Source organism: Grammomys surdaster, unplaced genomic scaffold, assembly GCF_004785775.1.
Source record: "Grammomys surdaster isolate TR1022 unplaced genomic scaffold, NIH_TR_1.0 174, whole genome shotgun sequence".
Taxonomy (NCBI): Eukaryota; Metazoa; Chordata; class Mammalia; order Rodentia; family Muridae; genus Grammomys; species Grammomys surdaster.
Genome location: NW_021604622.1, coordinates 17,141,865 through 17,163,827, shown reverse-complemented (window position 1 = coordinate 17,163,827; position 21,963 = coordinate 17,141,865). Strand labels below are relative to the sequence as shown.

Below are 21,963 nucleotides of genomic sequence, written 5' to 3'. Positions count from 1 at the left end.
AGGGAGGGAGGGGGAGGGAGGGGGAGGGAGGGAGAGAGGGAGGGAGGCACTGAGAGACAAAGACACAAACACAGAGACACAGAAGCAAGAGAGAAACTTCAAGGAATTTAGCTAATTGTGTTCAGATGTTTGTGCATACATATACATAAACATACATATGTCTGTAAGAATAATAATAAGATTTATCAATTTGCTGGAAATTGAGGAAGAAGCACTGGAAGGGTTGGTACAAAGTACCTGAGGTAACAGGTTGTGCAAAAGAGAAGGGGGAAATGATGTTATTATAAATTTAATTATAAATGTGTTAAATAGATACATAAATTGATTTCTTATTGGCTATGTAATGTAATGTTTTAAAGGAGACATGTATGGGCAGGTATATCTTCCTTGGTCATAGCTACAAGGTTAATTTGCTATAAAAGTTCCATGGTAACTCAGTCAGAGTGCAACCATGACAATACCATGTTAACTGTGACAGAGTACATCTATGAAAGTTCTATGTTAACTAAGAGTACATCATCCATAAAGGATCTGTATTAACTAAGTTATGGTACACACATGAAGATACCATATTAATGGTGAGATAGTACATCTAGTTTGATCATAATGAACCCAGGGACCTCCTAGAGCCTCTCGGATCTCTTTTCTTTTACAATGTATTTTGAAGTTCTTTAAAATTGGAAACCCCGAGGGTCACATGTTAAATATTAAAACATTTTCTTAAGTTGGAAACAGGTAGTTAGTTCATTTGTTTTACCATGAAAAAATCACTTAGCCAGGACATGTGCTGTTTATGTCTTATGTAGCAGATTGAAAAAACAAAAGGCTACAGAGTACTGTTCCTTCAAACGGTGGGATGAAATAATGTCAATATTCACCAGAATGAAAAAAGAAGAGAGAACGCATATGTTTACCTGAGATTTTTTTTAAAAAAAAGAAGACACTTAAGAATGTTGGCTATCTTAATTTTTTAATTAAACAACATTAGATGGCTGAAAGAATTTCTAATTCAGAAAAGTAAATCCAAGGAGAAGACATAGAAGTAGCTCTTGGTATGAATATCATATACTTATATTTAATTTGCATATACATATATACATGTATAGTTTCGTGTATGCATGAGTAACCAAGCATATATTTAACAACCAAATTCTTAAAAAAGTATTAGAAATTCTAACAAATATTTTCCCATCTTTGATAGAAAATTAAAAGTAATATATGAATCAAAACATGTTTGGAAATATTATTCTATTAATATAATGTTCAATATGTCTTTTATAAAGAGTATGTTTTAAATGCTATAGTGGTATTCAATGATAAATTTTAATTTGTAGGCATAATAGAAATAAGCAGTTATCATTAAATTTAAACTGCTTTAGAAAAATAACTGAAATTTTAATGGTATTTAATGTCACTAATTATGAGAAAAATAAACAAAAAAGAGAATCATTTTGTTTTATTGACAGAGTTGCTTGCACACCAATGTACACATATACACTAACCTGTTTTAGGATCTACAGAGAAATAAGGTTGTCCTTGCAGGATACTGTAAACAACTCGAGCACTGTTTCCATAGGTGGGGTCATCTGCATCTGTAGCTGTCACCTGTAGAACAGAGGTACCTGTGCATTCAGGAAAACAAATTTTAGTGTGTGATGGCATTTACCATAAAACTCATTTGAACACAATAAAAGGGTTTGATACAATTTCAATACAATGGGATGTCCTATAAAATGTAACTCTTTTAAGATTTATTTTCGTTTTAAGTTTTATTTATGTGAGTGTGTGTGTTCGTGTGTATGTGTATGTATGTGGAGGTGCCCACAGAGCAGAAGATGGCATTGGATACTTGGGACCTGGAGTTACAGGCAATTTTGAACAACCCAACATGGACATGGAAAACTAACATCTTGGCAACTAAGGCACTTATCCAGGCCCCTGAAAATTACTTCTTAAATTTGTTTAACAAACATATGGTTTATCTTCTCCCCATGCTATCAAGAACATATGACCTCAAATGAAAATATTTGCTAAATGTTGTATTATGATAGCTTATAAGAAAACAACATTGACAAATTATTTTTGGTATGTTTATAACCAGAATGAGCTTTTGTTGATACTCATATATTGAGTAATATTGTTTCGTTAAATCAAGCATACAATGAAGCAGTATAATTAATGCTTTATAAAAATTCTTAATAGCAAAGATGAGATAATATGCAATTAAATTGAGTTGATGGACAAATGATATTATCAATGACACTAAACTAACCAATCAACTCATTTTGCAGCAAATATATGAATTTACATATGTACACATATATGGACATATACCTTGCCTGAACTACTGAGTTGCACACTATGATTATCTATTCAAACTTCATTTATTTTGTAGATCCTTTTTACTATGAACACAGTTGTCTTTCTAAAATAAGTACTGAATTTAGTTTTGAATAGCAAACTCTTTAATGGAGTTAATAATTATCACCATAATATTTGTAATACTATATTTCTAAATATATATTATCCTGATTTCTTTTACCTTATACTTTGTGAATAACTTGTATCATTACATATGTATACATATGTTACACAGAAATTGTTCTTAAAAATTATTTTCAAGTATATAACAAAAACCTATTAAGGGTTATTCAACTTTATGATTAGTGGGTAAATACTCTATTTATGAGTTTAGTTTTACAAATTATCCACTAGAAAAATACATAATACTTCAAATCATGTGTCAACAAAAAATATTTTCACAACCAAAATAGCCTTTACAAAATTTCATATTGACTCTGTTCTTGAATACAAAGGGGAATAATTTTTTGTTTTAAATTTTGTAAAGATTTATGTGCTAATATTAGTGCTATTACAAAATTCTTATTTACATGTTGAAATCCAGAAACATCTTTAAACAAAGCTTACTCTGAGTCTTTAGAACATCCTAGGAATCATGAAGATTTAGTGAAGTTTCACTTACTGGTCTTTATTTGCAACTTAAGTGCCTATGAATGTCTAATAACATAATATAAATTTAAGTCACAAAGTTTGTTTCTACAGTGAGAAGGTGAGAAAAATATAAAAGATGTGGACTGGGTTATGTCTAAAAATAATTTTAAATTTCAGATTATTTCAATATACTTGGAAGTAAATCCTGACAGGAGCACAGTGAAATACATGATACATACAGTTATGTCGGGAAATATGAGGACATGTCTGTCTTTTCTACAACAAAATTCACGATTGTATTATGACCCAGCAAACTGTGCATAGGAATCCATGCCAAGTGGTTAATTCCATTATTATAAAAAATTTTTTATAAACATTTGTAGAACAATTTTTTGTCATAGTGTTACCCTAGAATTAGCCCAAGTATCTTTTCATGCAACGATCATTAAACTGTTGTTGCATTATAATATAGCATTTTTACTCAATAAAGAAAAGAATATAAATTGGCCACTAATATATGTGCTTGCTTGAATAGACTCAAATTTAAAAAGTAAATCTTACATAACTTTATATATTGTATTATTTCATTCATATGATGTTGAAATAACAGAATTCTCGGAATGCACCCAAATCATAAGTTCTGAAAATACAGACAGTAGGAAGTAGGTCTGCATTATAAGAAGGGAAAACTTTACAGTGTTGAAAGTGTTAAGTATTTTGATAATCATTATTTAATGTAGGATTCATTTGTAGCCTCCACAATCACAAATGCCTAAGAGGCAATACATGGTGAGTGAGAATCAGGAATGAAGCAAGAGAAAGTGGTAAGAACTTTGGTCATACTAGGCTATTCGTGGGGATAACATGGCCCTGAAAAGGCCCTGTGTCTTATGTCTATATTCTGCTGCTGTGAAACAAAATCCTTCTGTTATATAAGTTCATTTACAGAACAATGAAACACTGAATACAGGCCATTGCAGTTTCTGGTGAATACATGATCCTGTCCTCAATATTGATGGTTGAGTTTCTTCAAGACTATAAACTTAAAAACCAAGAAGAAAATAATAAATAATTCTTTATGATATTTGATACCAACTACGTTGCTGAGTGAGATAGAATAAAAATGAATGTTGTCATGTGTTGACTGAATTTGGTTCAGATTAATAATTTTGGAGAAAGAGATATTATTAGTGCTCCACTTCTCAACCTCATAAAAGAAATTAATGGATAAGTTATCTTAGTCATTTTAATGAACAACATTATTTTCCTTTAAAAGTTTATATGAAAAAATCAAAGTTTTTTAAAATTCTTATCGTTACTGTGTTCATTTTATGCATGTGTTAGACAGCAAGTAAGTGGAGGTGAGAGCATCAGTGGGAGAAACGCTTCCCTCAGCATGTCTTGCTGTCAATAAACATTCTCTTGCAGTGGACCCAGCAATTCCTTCACTCAAAGTTTGTAACATTGTGTCCATAGTAAAACGGAGATAATTTCCAAATGTCTGATGGAACATATGTTGAATAAGGTCTAAAATTGAACTAATCTGTCAGAATATTGAATAGAGAATCCAACATTCTCTGAGAGTTATTTTGCTTTGACTAATACCTATTAAGCCTACCTCACATCCCCTGCCACACTTATTTTTCCTTAAAGAAATCCTGCCTAAGCATATGGAAACATGTTCCATTTGCAGAGCTCTTCTATTGAAAACAGCAACTCAGGAGACACTGTACTCTGAAGTACATAAGCCATTTCTCACACAGGGTTTTATTCTCAGTCTTTCCTGTGGCACATTCTTGCTGTTCACAGTCTAGGGATTAGTTCCTCTCAGCTGATGTTTTATACAAATCTGAACAGATTTAAATACGTGAAAAAAAAGCTTTCAAAATACCTTCTTTACAATAAACCTTAAGACCTTTTCTTCCCCTGGGGAATCAGCTGTGTCATTCCCTGTGCTTGGCTTTTCTTTGTTCTGGTGCTATTAAAATAGCACACATTTTATCAAGTTGCATATCAATGAGAAGCGATTGAGTGTACTTTTTTTTTGAAAGTCCCTAAAGACCAATTTGACATATTTAATAAGGCATTTTAATACTAAGCAAATACTCTCTGAAATTGCCAACTGCTACACATGTCATGTCAGAGTTCACAACTCTGTTAAAATCCCAAGAGAATTGACGCTGAGGAAAAAACTTTGGATAAAAATAAGCACAAGGTTTCTGAAGGCTGAAAGTACTTCTCAGGAGGAAGTTCTTAAGGCTTACATTTTAGAAGACTGGCCCGGGCTTTTGGAGAAAGCAAAAACCTTTAAGACTCAGCGTAAATTTAGTGCTAACCAGGAGCACTAGAATTTCAGCAACAGACTAATAACAGTGACCTTTATTCATCGTGTAGTAGGGCCACACTGTATTCATTTAACTGTTATAATTTTTTAAAAAAATATATGTTTAAGATAGAACTTATGAAACATCTGTGGTGAGTAACAACCAACCAAAAAACATTCACTATTTTTGGATCTGGCAGATGGACATCTTGCTTACTGCAGAGCTTATTGACCTGAAATATATTCTCTAAAACCACATGGTGGAAAGAGGATCAAGTCCTGTAAATTGTCCTGTTTCTTCCTTATGATGCTCCATGTTCACATTCATGTTACACACATACACACACACAAGCACACAAGACCAAATGCACACACACATTCATGCACACACACACACACATACATACATACACACACACAACAAACACACACTCAAAGCACAGAAGACCAAATGCACACATATTTTATTCTACCTATATGCTTAAATAATTAATGGCCACTGTTTTGTTATTATTTTAATTTACATGCTTATTGAACTATCTAATGTAATATTTCTCATTAGACAATTAAGTTTTATATTCACTTCTTTAAATGAAAAAAAATTACTCAATTATATTATATCTATTATGGTAATGGGATGTGAAAAGGCCATTCCTATAAACCACTTAATTTAACAATTTAATCAATATATAGAGAATTTTGTACCTAATGATATATTCAAAGATACGATGTTGACATTTTAAAATGCTATACCATTCAAACACATCTATCCTGAAAAACCTCTACATAATCAATGGCCCTATACAGTCATAATTTCCTGCCTCTCTTTAAACTATTCCATTTTTTTTGACATTTTCTCTTATATGTAGCTTAATGAAACTTAATCATACTTCAGGTGCATCTATCTGAATAAAGGCAAGTATATTACTGTACTCTTTAGGCAAAATGCAACACCATAAAGATAGTTTTACAAATGAATCTCTGGAGTTGGATATCAAGATAAATTATGTGCTGAATATATGACTCAGTACTTCTTGTCCTACATGAGGGGCTGTGTTCAATTCCCAGTACCAATGTCAGGCAACACACTGCCTCCTGTAACTCCTGTATTTCTACCCTTGCCTCTCAGAATACTTGTAATCACATACACAACCTACAAACAGAGAAATATAAGCACACACATAAAAATAATAAAAGAGGGTCATTAAATTAGAGGTAAACGGCATTATATGACAAAGCATGGGAAACATTAACTTTCCCTGCAACTTTGTATAATGCATATGGTTTTTTTTCTTCCTTCAGAGGAAGTTACTGTAGTAGAAGTAACTAGGCTAATCATATGCTCATCATTCTTACTAATTCTCTAAGTAACATTTTTATATGCTGAATGATAAGTTAATTTGTTGGTCTTTGACCCTCTTCCCCATAATGTAACTCCTGTCATTGGTGTCCTTTGACATTCATGAGCAACTGAAAGGGGAAAAATTATAAAGCAAGAGATTGTCCCCACACATACTCTGAAAGTCCCTCTCTCCATTCCCCTCTTCTTCCTTTCTTCAGGGATAGCCTTTAGAGCAGGGCTTGCTAGCATTCTTTCTAGGCTCTGCCCCACAGTTACCTGGCAATATCCAGGTATGTCTGACTCAGTATAAAAGGAACCACTGCTTAGTCAGTGGTTTAGTTTTTCGACCAAAGTGTACAAATGTAGGGACCCAGGGTTTCAGCTGCATATATAGCAGAGGATTGCCTTATCTGGCATTGATGGGAAGGGAGGCCCTTGATCCTGTGGAGGCTTGATGACCCAGTGTAGGGGAATGTTAGGGCACTGAGGAGGGAGTGGGTGGGTGGATCTGGGAGCACCATCATTGAAGCGGGCGGTGGGGCGGTGAACAGAGGAGGGGATGGGGGTTTGTGGAGGGGAAACTGGGAAGAGGGATAACATTTCAAACAATAAAAATAATAAAAATTGAAAGAAATGAAAAAGTCAGTCTACTTCTGCCATACTGATGAAGTAAATATTTTTCAAGATTATATAGATGAATTGAGAGTCTTTCTAATTCAGTTTTAGATTTCTTGATTAGAATTCTTAGGGTCTTTGAATCGCTGAGGAATGATACCCCAGACTCAAATAGTATGCAAAAGCAAATAACATTTATTCCTGCATGTAGCTGCCCAATTCCATTGGGATGGAAGGACCCCAACTGAATTCTTAGATTCAGTTTTAGAGACAAAATGAGGATCATTAGAGAGGGATTATGGTGGAAGATGGCTGAACTTAGAAATGAGTGCTCAGATTTCTCTAAAGGCATGGAAGTTGATCAAGAATTTGGTCATCCTTAACAATATATATTCATGGAATAGTTTTTGGTTCTTTATCAAAAAAGGGGGATGATCAGTCCCTCATCACTCTCTTAGTCTCCTGTCTTCTTCCTCTCCTACCCTCCTATACTTATCATCTCTATCCCTTCTCTCTCCATAACTCCTACTTTCCTCTACTCTCCCTCTCCTCCCTCTCCCTCTCCCTCTCCCTCTCCCTCTCCCTCTCCCTCTCCCTCTCCATCTGTGTGTGTGTGTATGTGTGTGTATGTTCCTGTATTCACCCGACTCCCCCCATGCCCTAAATAAACTCCATTCTATACTATATTCCTCATATGGGTGGTACCTCAGCGAGAAGGAATGCTTCATTGTGCTTGCAGAGGCACTCCCTTCAACCTCATTATACCCGGCCTCTACAAAACATATCCTGGACCTTTCTTTTTTATGAAACACAACAGGGCTGGTATTTTTTTCATCGGTTATATGTCCTTCTCAATCATTTTTTCCTATTTTTCACTCTCTAGGTCTCATCTGTTTGGTCGTATTGTCGTACAGCCTCAAGATCCACAATCACCGCACGGAGATTATTTTCACTGGGCTCATATTATATTACTTTTCCATTATACGTATTTCATAGCTTTTTTTCCATTCTCTCTCTTATATTGTCCTAACTGGTAATAAATATACATTTTATTGAACATTGATTGGTGCAGAAAATATTAGTGTATCACTTCCTAAAATTTACTAACCACCTGCCTATATGAATGTGTATACTTTGATAACTATGTACTCGCATAACACAGGCAATATAAAACTGGTATTCTATAATCTACAATAATATGAAGACTAATATAACATATAAATCTTATGGTTTCTACATTCAAATTATTAAAGTGTTCTGTGTAATAGGATCTGGCAGCTATTTTGTGACCTTATCAGTGTATAAATATAAATAATTAACTTTATAGAAAGATAGTTTATGATATGGAGAAAGCACATCCCCTAACATATTTGAAGTTGAAAAAATACATAAAGTTGCACATCAAATATTGCCAGTTTTATAAAATCTGAATGCTTTAAAAATTACTCTTGAAAGAATGTTTTTATTAAATTAATAAAGGTCAGATAAATAACCCAAGTGTCAAAACTAATTCATTGCTTATTTAGTGAGTAATTCATGATAAATCAATGTGATAAAAACAAATTAGAGGCTCTCCAGGCCATTATCAGAGAAGGGTCCTCAATAATATTGTTCATTGGTGAACCCCGACTGCAACAATATCCTGAATATCTTTCTCATCATTATGATGACACGTAAGTGCATTTTGATAATCCCTTTGGCCTCTCTGCTAAAAGGAAAGCAGACTTTGTAATGTAAACTGGTCAATAACCCAGGTTTCTAAAGTCCATAGGCCTGAGCAGAGAACTGCCTACTTCTGTCTTGATAAATCAACATATTGTCAAACTGCCTTTTCAATGTTTATGTCCACACTTATATTTTAGTGCTGTTCTCAGCTTTAGTCTGAGAATTTGCTTTCTGCATTGGGAGCAACAATAATTCACCCACGTTTTCACCCTCACAATTATTTCTATAAACATCTTTCCCACTGTAATATACGCTATATTGCTATTCTTTGACAGAGTAATGAATTATTTTGTCTAAGGTTAAATTAGAGACAGAGTGCACAAAGTATAATGGCCAGACAGTAGGTACATATGAAAGAAAGAATCATAATAGGTAGTCATTACCACAGGTAACTGTTTCATTATCTTTTATTATCTATTGGAGCATTCCATGAACCAGATCCATCTGTGAATCAGACTCAAGGGAGTTCAGACCATCATTGTTAGCTTTGTTCTGGGAAACAAGAATAGTTCTCCATACAATGGCCCAGAAATGATCAATACTTGATTAATAGCTGATAATTATGCTTGTTTCTAATACCCATTTCCAACTTAGGTCCATGCAATAAATTATTCCCTAAAAATCTGAAAGAAGAAACCTGATTGGAAAACACACACACACACACACACACACACACACACACGCATACCAACAGACAACTACAACCATCAAACTCTACATGTAAATCAAAAAGCACTGAGTAAAAACAAAATAACATGTCAGATCCTAAAATACAGATTCCATAGTAATAGACAGTATTGAAAATAATTTGGACAAAGTTAAAGACAATTCAAAATAACGATTATAACAATGGTGACTAAATGATAAAAGATAAAACCAAAAGAAAAACTTCAAAATAAGAAAAGAAAAATTTAACACATAAAAACAGAGTTTGATTATATTTTAAAGAAAACCTAAACTGGAACAATGCTGTAAAGGAAAAATTCAAGAAATCAATTACGAACCACAGCAGAAAGCCTCATCCACAGAATGGATATGCTGAAAACAGAACACTGGATGGAATGCTAATTACTGGAGTTAGATTACTCAATAAAAATCGATATAAATTGAATGTAACATGGACAAGAATTGGTATTTTCAAAAAAATAGAAGATATAATGTAAATTACAGAAGAAGGATTAAAACTATAGCGAAGGCACACAAAGATACCTTCAAAAAAATCATAAAACCAATATTCCATAGCTGGAAAAAAGAGATGCCTATCTAGGTACAAGATATTGACAGAACATAAAGTAGACAAAAAAAGAAAGTAAAAAGAAAGAAAGAAAAGCAAAAAGGAAGAACGGAAGGAAAAAAGGGAAACCAACATTTTCCATGACTTACTATAGTTGAAACATTAAAATAGAGAATAATCAATGGTAGCAAACTCTGAAAGTGAGAATAGTTGAATAACATATAAAGTAAGGAATACTAAAAAAATGCTGTAGTTACTAAATTCACAGAAAAATCTTAAAGCTAGAGAGAATGTAAATGTTTTCTCTATGTCATGAGAGACCACAGTTGTTAACTCATATATTTCTACCCAGAAAAAATTTAATTAGTAAATTTGAATAAAATAAAATCTATGATAAGACAAAGTAATTTAGGAGAACGAAACAAACTCTACAAAGAATTCAAGAAGGATTACTTCAATCACAAGAGAAAATCAAATATACCCAGCTGGCCATAGAGGAGTAGTTACTATCTATTACAATTATTCAAAACATACCTGAAAACATAAGAAAATCAATATTTCAGAAATTAGTACACACATTTGGCTACCTCTGAATAACAAATAAAAAACACAGGGTAACATATTGGATGAGAACACGGGATTCATTTTTTAAAAATAATTTCAGTAGACCATGAGACTTTTCTAATATTGAACACATATTCACCCATAAAACAGCATTTAGCATCTATACATCTATAGGAAAATTGAAATCACACCCTGTATTTCAACTTTTCACAATGAACTAAATCAAATAAATTAAATTAATTGTAATATAAGCAACAGAAAATCTTAACAGAAACAACAAAGAGAAATAGAAGCAGAATCCAGAAGAGAAAATTACTAAAGATAGATGAGTCAGGGATGAAATCAAGAAGAAAATTGAAAAATTCCTAGAACTAAATGAAAATGAAAACAGAACATACTAAACTGTATGAGACACAACAAAGACAGTCCTCAGATGAGTTCATGACACTAAATGGTTACATTAAAATGAAATATATCTAATTTATAACTTGATGCTGCAACTGAACTCTTGGGGAAAGCAAGTGCCAATAACATCCAAAATCATATATGAGAAGAGATAGTCAAATCAAGAGCTGAAATTAAAGAAATAAATATCAAAGGCTGAAAAATATGAGTTACTTTATTGAATGGATTAACAAAATTGACAAGGTTGAGTCTGGCTCAACTACACACTCTCAGACTTCAACCGAGCGATACGTGAAGACCTGAAGATTTGCATGTGTTGCTCCTTAGGGTTTTCTCACAGTATTTAAAACGTTGGTCACTGTCTATATCTATATATCTTCTCATCTGTCTGTCTGTGTTTCTGTCTGTCATCTATTTATATATTTGACCTACAGAGTAATATAAAATTGCCTATAATTTGATTTACCTAAGTAAACATTGCTTGTATGAAACCACACTGCCATTCAAGTGATACTTTTCTGTTCAGAGTACTTCAAATATTCAAGATCATACATTTAAATAACTGGATATCAGGTAGGAATTGTTATCACACTCAATACAGGAAAAAAAAGGACATCACATGTAGTTTATACAAACAGTAAGTAATGCAAATCTCAGATATGTTTTAAAATCATAACAAAGAGCATGACCTAAAATCTTTTTAAAATATTTTTAATTCAATGCATTGACAATAAAACACTATAGTCATATTGCTGTTGAGGCAGGAGTTTATACAGTATCCTGTATCCCTGAGGAATATCCACTGGCAACAAAATTATACTAACTGTATAGACATGTGAGGGAGAATTCAAGTTCTGCTGGTTATAGCTTCTCAAACATAGAAGTGTTGCTTGTGACTGAAACATAAAATACATTATGTATGCATGTATGCATGTATGTATGTATGTATGTATGTATGTAATTTGGACAAGTCTAAGATGATATTCCAAAAGGAATATTTATCATAAATGTATGAATACAAAATAAATACAGAAGGTAGTATACTAATTGTTGATACCGTATTATGAAATTACAGAAGCACCAAAACCAGTAAAATGGAACGAAGATGGTAAACAAATATGTGTGTGTGTGTGTATGTGTGTGTGTGTGCACGTGCGTGTGTGATAATGGTTACTGTTCTTCTAAGAGAGCCTTGTAAACACAAGAGCAACTGTTCACTGGTAAAGGGATATTGGAAACTTTAAGTTAATTGTCAAAATATGAAAGGGTTTAAAACATATCCCCTGAAAGCGTGTTAAAATGTTTTCATTCTATCATAGTGCCTCTGATGTACCTTAAATTTGTAAACATTCAAAAAAGAATTTCCATACTATGAGTATTGATAAATAAGGTTAAATCAAAATATATTAGTAACCAAGATGTCGTTTATCATAGAGAACAAAGAAGAATTACACACTTGTTCATCACTAGACTAATCTTCTCAAGTCCTATATTACTCTAGGTAAATATGAGGTTAAATTTAAAAAGAAATTTGAGTGAATAATAAAGTCATTTTAATATGACAAGTAAACACTAGTAAGAGATATGTCCCATGGGCAGCAGTTCTTAATGAACCAGAATAAGGGCCAGTGTCCTCTGCACCTATGTTAATGGCTGGGCATGACTACATATACACATATAACTCTGACACTTTCAGATATAGGGTAGATGCAGGAGGAATTCTGGGCCTTCCTGAATTGCAATGAGCTCCAAATTCAATAAGAAATGTATCCGAGAATTTGTATGCTAAATGAAAATATTGCATATATCTTTTGAATACCATCAAATCTGAGTTCAGCTTGCCTTGGTTTACTGCATTCATATTTTTGTTATATATGCATTTAAATTTTCTACAAAGGGGTGTGTACATATGGCAGCAAGCCTTTATCACACATAAAAACATTACCTATGAGTTTAATTTGAGTGAGGGATGGTCCACACAATGCAGAACAGAATTTTTTGTTTTACTTGCTTATTTGTTTTTATGAGCTGCTTAATTTTATCAAAGCACTCTAAGAGCTTTCTAAAAAGGTAAAAGGAACACCAAAAATTCACTATACATTGAAATGCAAACCACTGGTTCAGCTCAAGCTTTTAGAGACACTGAGAAGTTAGCTTGAGTTATTTTTTCCTTCTTCAATTTAGAATTAAAAGATGGAATTATACATAGGAAAAGTTCATATGTACCATTACTCAATTCAGTTGCAACAAAATTTAGCCAGATAGCCAAACAACTTGTTGCATATATTAAGAGTTTGTGTTTCTAAAAAATTTCATTTTCATCCTGGAAATATTTGTGGAAAGTGTACAAGACAAGTATTGAGAGAATGTTTCTCTTTAGCTCAGAAGGTTAAAAAAATTATCAGACTAAAATGAACTAGTTGCAGGAACCCTGAGGTTCCTCTTCAAATATTTCCTTCTGTTCTTGGCTTTAGCCTTTGCTTTCTGTCAGAAACATCTTTCAATATCAACATTTTAAATTAAAAAACAAAATCTTTGAAGCTTCTCCCTCAGGCTGTGGAAACACTACCTCAGGAGCAGAGTGATGGAAGACTCACAGCTTCTTTTCCTAGTGGAGCCAAACATCAGAGTTATGGTCGGGGTAGGAGCTGAGACCTCAAACAAGACAACTGAGTCAAAAAGATCTATTCACAAGGAATGCATCAGTTTGGGCTTTGAGAAAAATAAAAGCAAATTCTAATTGACCCCTTAGAGTAACTGGTTACTGAGCTGTAAACATACAAAATGAATATTGCTTTGGGCCACACTTTGGTTTGGTTTTGTTTTGGGCATGTGAAAGATCACCATATAAGCTCTCGTGTTTCAAAACTTGATACCTCAATGGTGCTGCTGCCTTAGACGCTGTGGAATCTTAGGAATAATGTAAAAGCTATGCTTGGCTAAGTGAGCTACTAAGGTCTAGCCTTGATGGATGATATCAAAGCTTAGATTCCCATCTAAGCCAAGTCTACTTCCTGATGGTGAACATAGTGTAGTTACCTCACTTCTTGTCATGATTCTATGCCCTCCCTTCCATAACAGATTGTATCCCCTCAAATGTTGAGCCAAAAGAAATTGTCCTTTAAGTTTGTTATAGGCTACTTGGTCACAGCGAAAGTTAATGAAAGTGAACTAACATTCAAGAAAAGTTATCAGAAGAAAGATACAAGAGAAAAATGGAAATGACATAACTTGAAAATTTTTGTTCAGTCAATGAGTGGTTCTTCAGGTCTACCTTGTATACCTTCCAGTACAAGCCATCTACCAAGTGAACTGTAATACAAGCCTCCTATTACTAATATCATGTCATCCCTAAGATTATGTCCCTAGTGTTCTTATCTGAATATGACTGCTTGGATCCTGGCAGGTGTCCAGAATGAAGCTCCCAGGATGTTTCAGCAGATCTAAATCAAGGTCCAGACAAGCAGTGCAATAAAGTCACAACAGCTGCTGCCTAGTGTTGCTGGGCAACAAGGAACACACAAAAAGAGGCTCTGTGCTTTAAGACTTGAGGGGAAACATGAAGGCAGGAGGAGAAATAAGGTAGGTACATCACCCATCATAAGGAACACAGCAGTTTTAAGAATTATAAGCAAAGTCTTTTTAATACTCAAAAATGTTTCGGTGTTCCATAGAACCTAAAGTTGGTAAATGACATACTGATAATTCTTTATAATGAATATAACAGATTAATAACCTCTATTTCTAGAACCTCTTCTAATAACTACATATCTTAATCATTTATGAAGTATTTTATGAGAATGTTAATATCATTCAAATGCTGTTTAATATTCACCCTCTTTTTTATTCTTCAGCTAAAATATTTTCACCTACCTCTAACCCACAAAACAGGTACTATTCTATACAATGGTGACTATTCATTTTGACTATGGTTTAACGTATTATTGAATATGTCACATTTTAGTGTCAGTTCTAAAATGGCTAAACAGTTTATAAAAGTATACAAATAATTTGGACTATTATAAAGACATACCTTCTTAGATATGGGAATGAAAAAACATCCATTAAAGACAGTGAGAGACAGGAAAGTTCAAGGTTGCCATGATTCTGCTCCAGGAAGAGGACAACCTCCAGAGACTCATGTGCTGTAAGCTTGGTCCCCAGTGTGATGATGCTGAGACATGAGGGGACTGACAGGAATAGAGGTCTAGGGAGAAGGCACTAAGTTGCTGGGGTAGCCACTGTGTTTAAGGAACTAAAGTATCCCTTATGGGACCGTAGTTAGTTTCCAGGAGACTTCATGTTTAAAAATATTCTCATTCCTCAGTCCCTCCACCAGCACCCCTGGACTGCCACTAACATCTCAAGTTCACCAGAGCCATCATAGGTGAGACCCAAAGGATTTTGTGCATTCTGCATTGTAAGGTCATTATTTTTACATATCACTCAGGTTCACGCATGAATGTGACAATAGAAATTGACAAAGATGGTCATCAGCACTGGCTAAATGATGTCTTGCTATCACAAACAAAGGATAAAAGTCTTAAATTTCAATTGATAAAATTTATATGTTCTATATATTTTTCAAACATTTTAGTCCACCAACTCTTATTAAATATGTATAGATACAAATATAATATGCATTTAGTATACATATATTTATTCAACCATATGGCCATCACTAGACCATTATATTTACTGTATATAATCTAAACAAAGTTTACAAAACTGAATGTTTTTGAATCTTGCGAGTCATAAGTCTCAACTACTCAAACCACTGATCTCGATTCTACTGCCAAGATAGTCTCATTTTATCCACTATTTTGTTTCTATTATATGTCAATGTGTATTTTAATATGATAATTAATATTTCAACATGAAATTTGCATGTAAAATAACTTCGGCTATAAAATAGATGACTTGAGCATTTTAGCACTATGGAATTCACTTCGTATGGAGTTATAAATTATACAATATATTCTTTTATTCATGCATCTACATTTTGTCATTTCCTCATCTTGCATATTCTCTGGGCTAATAATTATCAGCTGGTACTTGTAAATGACTTCAAAATTCTTTCTAAGAATATTTAGCAATATCTGGAAATATCAAGTTTGGGTATATTGTGAGGGTTGCTACTGATATTATGGATTAGTGGCCAGAAAGAATGCTAACAAATCCTACTTTGGGGGTGCATCTGTCAAAGATCAAGACTTGTGACTGCACTGACCTCAAATATGATAACAGGAGAAACTGTAGTGTGTAAATCACACAATTGAGTAGGAGCATTACTTAAGAGCATTTTACAAAAACAATTTGATCTATGTTTCTATGTGTATTAAACAATCCATGAGGCAACAGATACGAATGCCTGATAATGGCAAAACTTTATGGTGGAGAAGGTATTAACCCTTACAGCGCATGTCCTACTAATGTGAAGATAAATTCACATAGATCCAAATGTAAATACAATATTTGTTTCGGTATGTCTACCTAAAGGGTACTCAGACTTCATCAGAGAAGCTTTCTTTGGAATCAGAGTTGGTGAACGCAGAGATGCATGGCTTCTTTGGGTACAAAGCCTAAATAATGATTTAAATTTTCCCTATATAGAGAGATGAGGATAGCGCCTGTTAAACATTGACCCTGTAGGCATGACATTATTGCATGGATCAGGTTTTTTGTTCTTCATTGTATGGCGAATGTACACATTCTCAATATCTGAAATCCACTCCTGTTTTTACTCAGTGTGACTTCTTTCCCCACTTGAAAGTGACTTCACTATTCATTGTCCTGTTCATTATCTTTCAAAATTATTAGAATGTACTACCTATAAAAATAATATTTTATAACATTTTAAGTTGAAAACTAGTATTTTAGAAATATCCAAAGTTCTCCTCCTAAGATATATATATGTATATGTGTGTGTATATCTATCTATCTATCTATCTATCTATCTATCTATCTACCTACCTTAAATAGAGATATATCTTAGTGTTATATAGTGGTATAATTAATTTTTTCAACCGGTGCCATGTCCGGCATGGGGGTGGTTCTTCTTTCTTGTTGGTTCTTCTTGAGGCAGCAGAGGGAGAAGAACATCATCAGAGGGTAAGACTTGGTCAACAAGATTTGGTGGTAAGACTTTGTCTTAGGAGATATTTAGGATTGCTGTAATAATAAAAAGTTTACTTATCTAAATCTAAATTATTATGCTACTATAGGTGACCTGCCTTCTGTAATCCTCTGAGGCCAGAAACTACAGTTTCTTGCACTTAACACCTCATGGTAAAAACAGCAAATGATTAAGTAAATAGCCTTTGTACTATTTTGCAGATTATATAATAATCCAAGGCAGTCCATTTCAGGATGATCACCTGCTAGTTATTAGCTTGTCCCATTATGGCTTCTGACACATATCCCTATATGACTGCATTAGTACTAGATTCAAGATTTTTCTCTCTTTTTGTGTCTGAGTTAGGTTTAGCTTTTAACAGTGAAAAACACTCTGTCTTCCAAATATTTGGAAGGATATTCAGTAGTATATAATAGCAGTTAATAAATCCAGTTTAGCGAGTCATAAAGTTGATTTCTGTAAACTTGGTACTCCAACATCTCCTTTTTTTATGTTACTACCACTGTGTTTCTAGAATTTTTCTACAAATAACATGCATTCACTTTTTAATTTTGTTTTTAAAATAGGAGACTAAGACCTAAAGGTATACCTAACTTAGACTTTTGTCATGCATTTCTTAATAAACATGTTATTTTAGACAAATAATGCTATTTTATATTTGATTTTTATCTCTAGTAAACCAAGAAAAATCATTGTGTTGACACTGTGATAACATTTATGACAAATACACAGTATTATTGTAAACATAGAAGATTGCTGACACTTAGCAAGTGTTTAACAAGTGTTCCTTGTAGTTGTCTGTTTGATCATTCTCACGGTTGCTATGGTGACCTACAATCATAGACTCTGGCAAATTCTTGCCCAATTTGCGATGAAGCATTCTAGATATCTTGCAGAGCAGAAAGCCTATATCCAAAAGAGCAAATCTCATTAATATATTAATTAGAACTTCCGTGAGTACAAATAATTTTGATCACAAGCATGATTCGAATATGTGGAATATGCTGTTAGCTGCACTCAAGCAGAAAGAAAATTTTCTGTCATAGCAAATTATCTGAAACAATAATTAATCTGTGGGTAAGAGAAAGGAAAAGGAAGCTCGAGGCTCATGCTTCAACAACAAATCAAGATTCTTAAATGTGAGCAGCATCTCTGCGTCTAATCAGAAGTGAGGGTCATTCTGCATAATCCTTTGGATTCAGAGTTTGATTCAATGTTTTAACTAATGTCTCTCCATAAAACCTTGAAAATATTTATTTTATATGGCTGGGAGTTAGTGCAGTCAGTAACGTGCCTAATGTGAAATCACAAAACTCTGAGTTTTATCTTCAGCAGCTACATGAATTTAGCAGAGTGCCACATGTGTGTAACACCAATCCTGGACAAGGAGAAAAAGGCAGATCCCTGGGACTTTCTGGATTGCAGCATGGGTGGAATTTGCAAGCAATGGGCTAGTGAGAGACCTGAACTCAAGTTAACGTTTGAATGGTACTTCAGTAGCACTGAGAGTATGCTTTCCAGTGGTTAGAAAACAGGCAGAGTGTGTCAAGAAGGAAGAAGGATGACATTTGTTTATAGTGAAGGCTGCCCTTCTGTGAAGTGCAAAGTACTGAGACACAGCTTGCAATGAACTTTCTAGCTCACTGAGCAGAGAGCTTGATACTCATGGCTACAGCACAATTCTCTAGTTGTTCAGCATCAGATTTCATTCCCTGGGATCTCTCACATTGCAACTGACAAACTTTCCATTCTGAAAATATTCAATCTTTTAGGTTTTGAGAACCATATAGCCTACCTCCAAACAGTTTTAATTTTTCTTTTAATGTTTAAATTATCACAGATTTTTTTATGTGAATGATTGAATGTCTCTAAATAAACCATGATCGTCAAAGTCAGCAAGAAGTGAGCTGTCTCTCTGGCTGTTGCTTGATGCTCCTGTGTCTACAGTATATTACCATTTTATTTCTGCAATCATAGTTGACAGATTGTCTTCCATTTTTCTTTAGGTGTAGTTTTCATTAACTTGTTTATTTAGTTAACATCCTAATTGATACTCCTCATCTTTCCTCTCCTCCCAGTCCTACCCTCACATCCCACTCCCCCTATTCTCCTCCCTGAGAAAAGGAAAGACCTCTCAGGGGTAACAGCCAATACTGGCACATCAATTCACAATAGGACTAGGTGCATCCTCTCCTATTGAGGCCAGACAAGGCAGCCCAGCTGGGGAAAGGTATCAAAGGCAGGCAAAGAGTCAGAGATAAACCAGTATCCAATTGTTAGGGGATTCACATAAAGACTAAGCTGCACATATGCTATATATAAGTAGGTACTAGGTCTAGCCCATGCATGCCCTATGGTTGGTGATTCAGTCTATGTGTGTCCTCAAGGGCTCATGGTAGTTGACTCTGTAGATCTTTTTGTGCTGTCTTTGACCCCTCCACCTCCCTACATCCTCCCTTTCACTCTTCACAATAGTCCCAAGCTCTGCCTAATGTTTGGCTGTGGGTATCTGCATCCAATTCTATCAACTGTGCTAGGTTCCTGTCTGCAAGCACAGGAGAATATTATTGACAGCATCTGGGATTGGCTCTGTTCCATAGGATAGGGATCAAGATGGACCAGACTTTGGCTGGCCATTCCCTCAATCTCTGGTCTACATCTTCCTATGTCTTCCATTGTTACATATAATATAAAACAAAAGCTATACACATACAGACGTGTACACACTAATGTACACATCATCCTTCATATAGTCAAAGTACAATCCGAATTGCTTGTTATGATTATTACAACACACACATTTTCTCTCTCTCTCTCTCTCTCTCTCTCTCTCTCTGTTTCTCTCTCTCTCTCTCTCTGTTTCTCTCTCTCTCTCTCTCTCTCACACACACACACACACACACACACACACATACACTTGTCACTATAATGAACTGCTTATAAAATGAATAATAAAGTGTAATATTTAATATTTGACATCTGGCCTCCAATAAGTTACTACTATCATAAAAAAATATCCTTGCTGGAAACATCTAGTATGAAGACAGTATTTAACTGTCCTAGTCATTTTGCTACTTTCAAAAATTAAAATTTGGACCTACAATCACAGGCTTGTCTCTTGAGAACTTAAGAATATAAGCTGTTCCTTGTTCTATCAATACTTCTAATTTTAGGAAATATCTTGGAAATATTTTTCTTTCTGAATTTTAATGCACAGCCTTAGCTATGATATTTCTATGATACTTTTTTGTCTTTATTTAGTTTGCCCAGGATCATTTCTTGTACTCAAAAGTACTAATTTGCATGTAAGGATATATATATATATGTTGCTGGGTTCACCATTATTGTTATTTTACCCCACCAATTTACTGATTTGTCTCAGATCTGTTTTTATTCAGTCACTTCCAGTTTCTCCCTTTCCCTATTAGCTATCAAGGTTCTGATTTTGTATTCAGGCTTTTGAACAGTACCAATATTTTCCTAACCTCTATTAAACAATGTTTCCCTCAAAATTAGAATTTCCATGACAGTTGTAAATCATGCATCTCATTTGAAATTGGAAAATATCATTTTCTTCTCTATGCTCATTTTCTTCTTAGTTCTTGGGGATATACCTTGTTTCCATGGGATGTCTAAATAATATGATTTCTACTGGTAGCTTATTCCTTAACAACTTGCTGTTTTCTCATACCAGTATGACAATCAAGGCCTAATTAGTGGCCATTTATTATTTCAGGACATATGTGAATTTTTGTTCTAATTTATTTTTAATAGAAACATAATAACCCTACTTCCCCAGTATCTCTGCTATATTCCCTAAACATCTCCAAGTATTTTTTTTTATTACTGTTCACTGGAAACTACCTGGGACTGATGTCAATTTTGTCTACTTCGTTGCCTCTAGAGCTATCTCCATATGACTCTTGTAGTTTTATTTTTACTCTTATCCTCTATCAGACACTGGAATGCTACCAGCAAATTTCTTATAAATGATGGTGTATAAAAGCATGTCATATTTGTAAAATAAAGGAGACTCAGGCAATGTGATGTTGGCCTATGGGCCTTTGGCAAGGAATGGAAAATTATTTTCAAGTTTTTGTTCAAGACTCTTATCCATTTTTTCTTTAAATGTCCTTAGAGACTAATAAGCATGAATATATTCTAAGCATCTGCCAGGAATTGCTAACACTAGTCCCTGAATTCTGGTGCAGAGGGAAAAGGTTGAGAAATTGTTTTCTCCTTAGAGACTCTGGCTGAGAACATCTTGCTCTTGATTTCTACCCTCTCTCCATCAGCTGAAAAGCTACCTGGCTCTCAGGAGACCTAAAATGGGCTGCAATCCTAAAAGCGAACAGAAGCTCTCTTCTTTCAGTCAGAAAGCTTCATGGGAACATTCACAGACAAACATGATCAGTGACTACAATATCCTAATTCAGAATAAAGTTGTCATATATATTTAAAGGAAATGCAAAAATTAACACCCAAAAAAATGTCTCCGAAAATTAGAGTCTCACAAAGACAGCAAGTTATTAATGTGACTATTTAACTTCCTTTTAATTACTTCCAGGAAATTGTTCTGTGGAATAAACCTAAAGAAAAATAGATGAGCCACAAAAATCAGTGAGTAAACGAAGTGTTCCGCAAATTCAAATAACTGGAGAACAGAA

The 21,963-nt window shown here is 34.1% G+C and overlaps 1 protein-coding gene across 3 annotated transcripts in view; it reads right to left on the bottom strand.

The window, feature by feature from the left end:
• Positions 1 to 21,963, bottom strand: part of Cdh18 (cadherin 18) — a 393,131-nt gene that overhangs the window by 197,385 nt on the left and 173,783 nt on the right. For all 3 annotated transcript variants that reach the window (XM_028767586.1, XM_028767587.1, XM_028767588.1), the window contains one exon: positions 1,503 to 1,622. In XM_028767586.1, the coding sequence (XP_028623419.1) occupies positions 1,503 to 1,622 (120 nt within the window). The remainder of the gene's footprint in view (positions 1 to 1,502; positions 1,623 to 21,963) is intronic.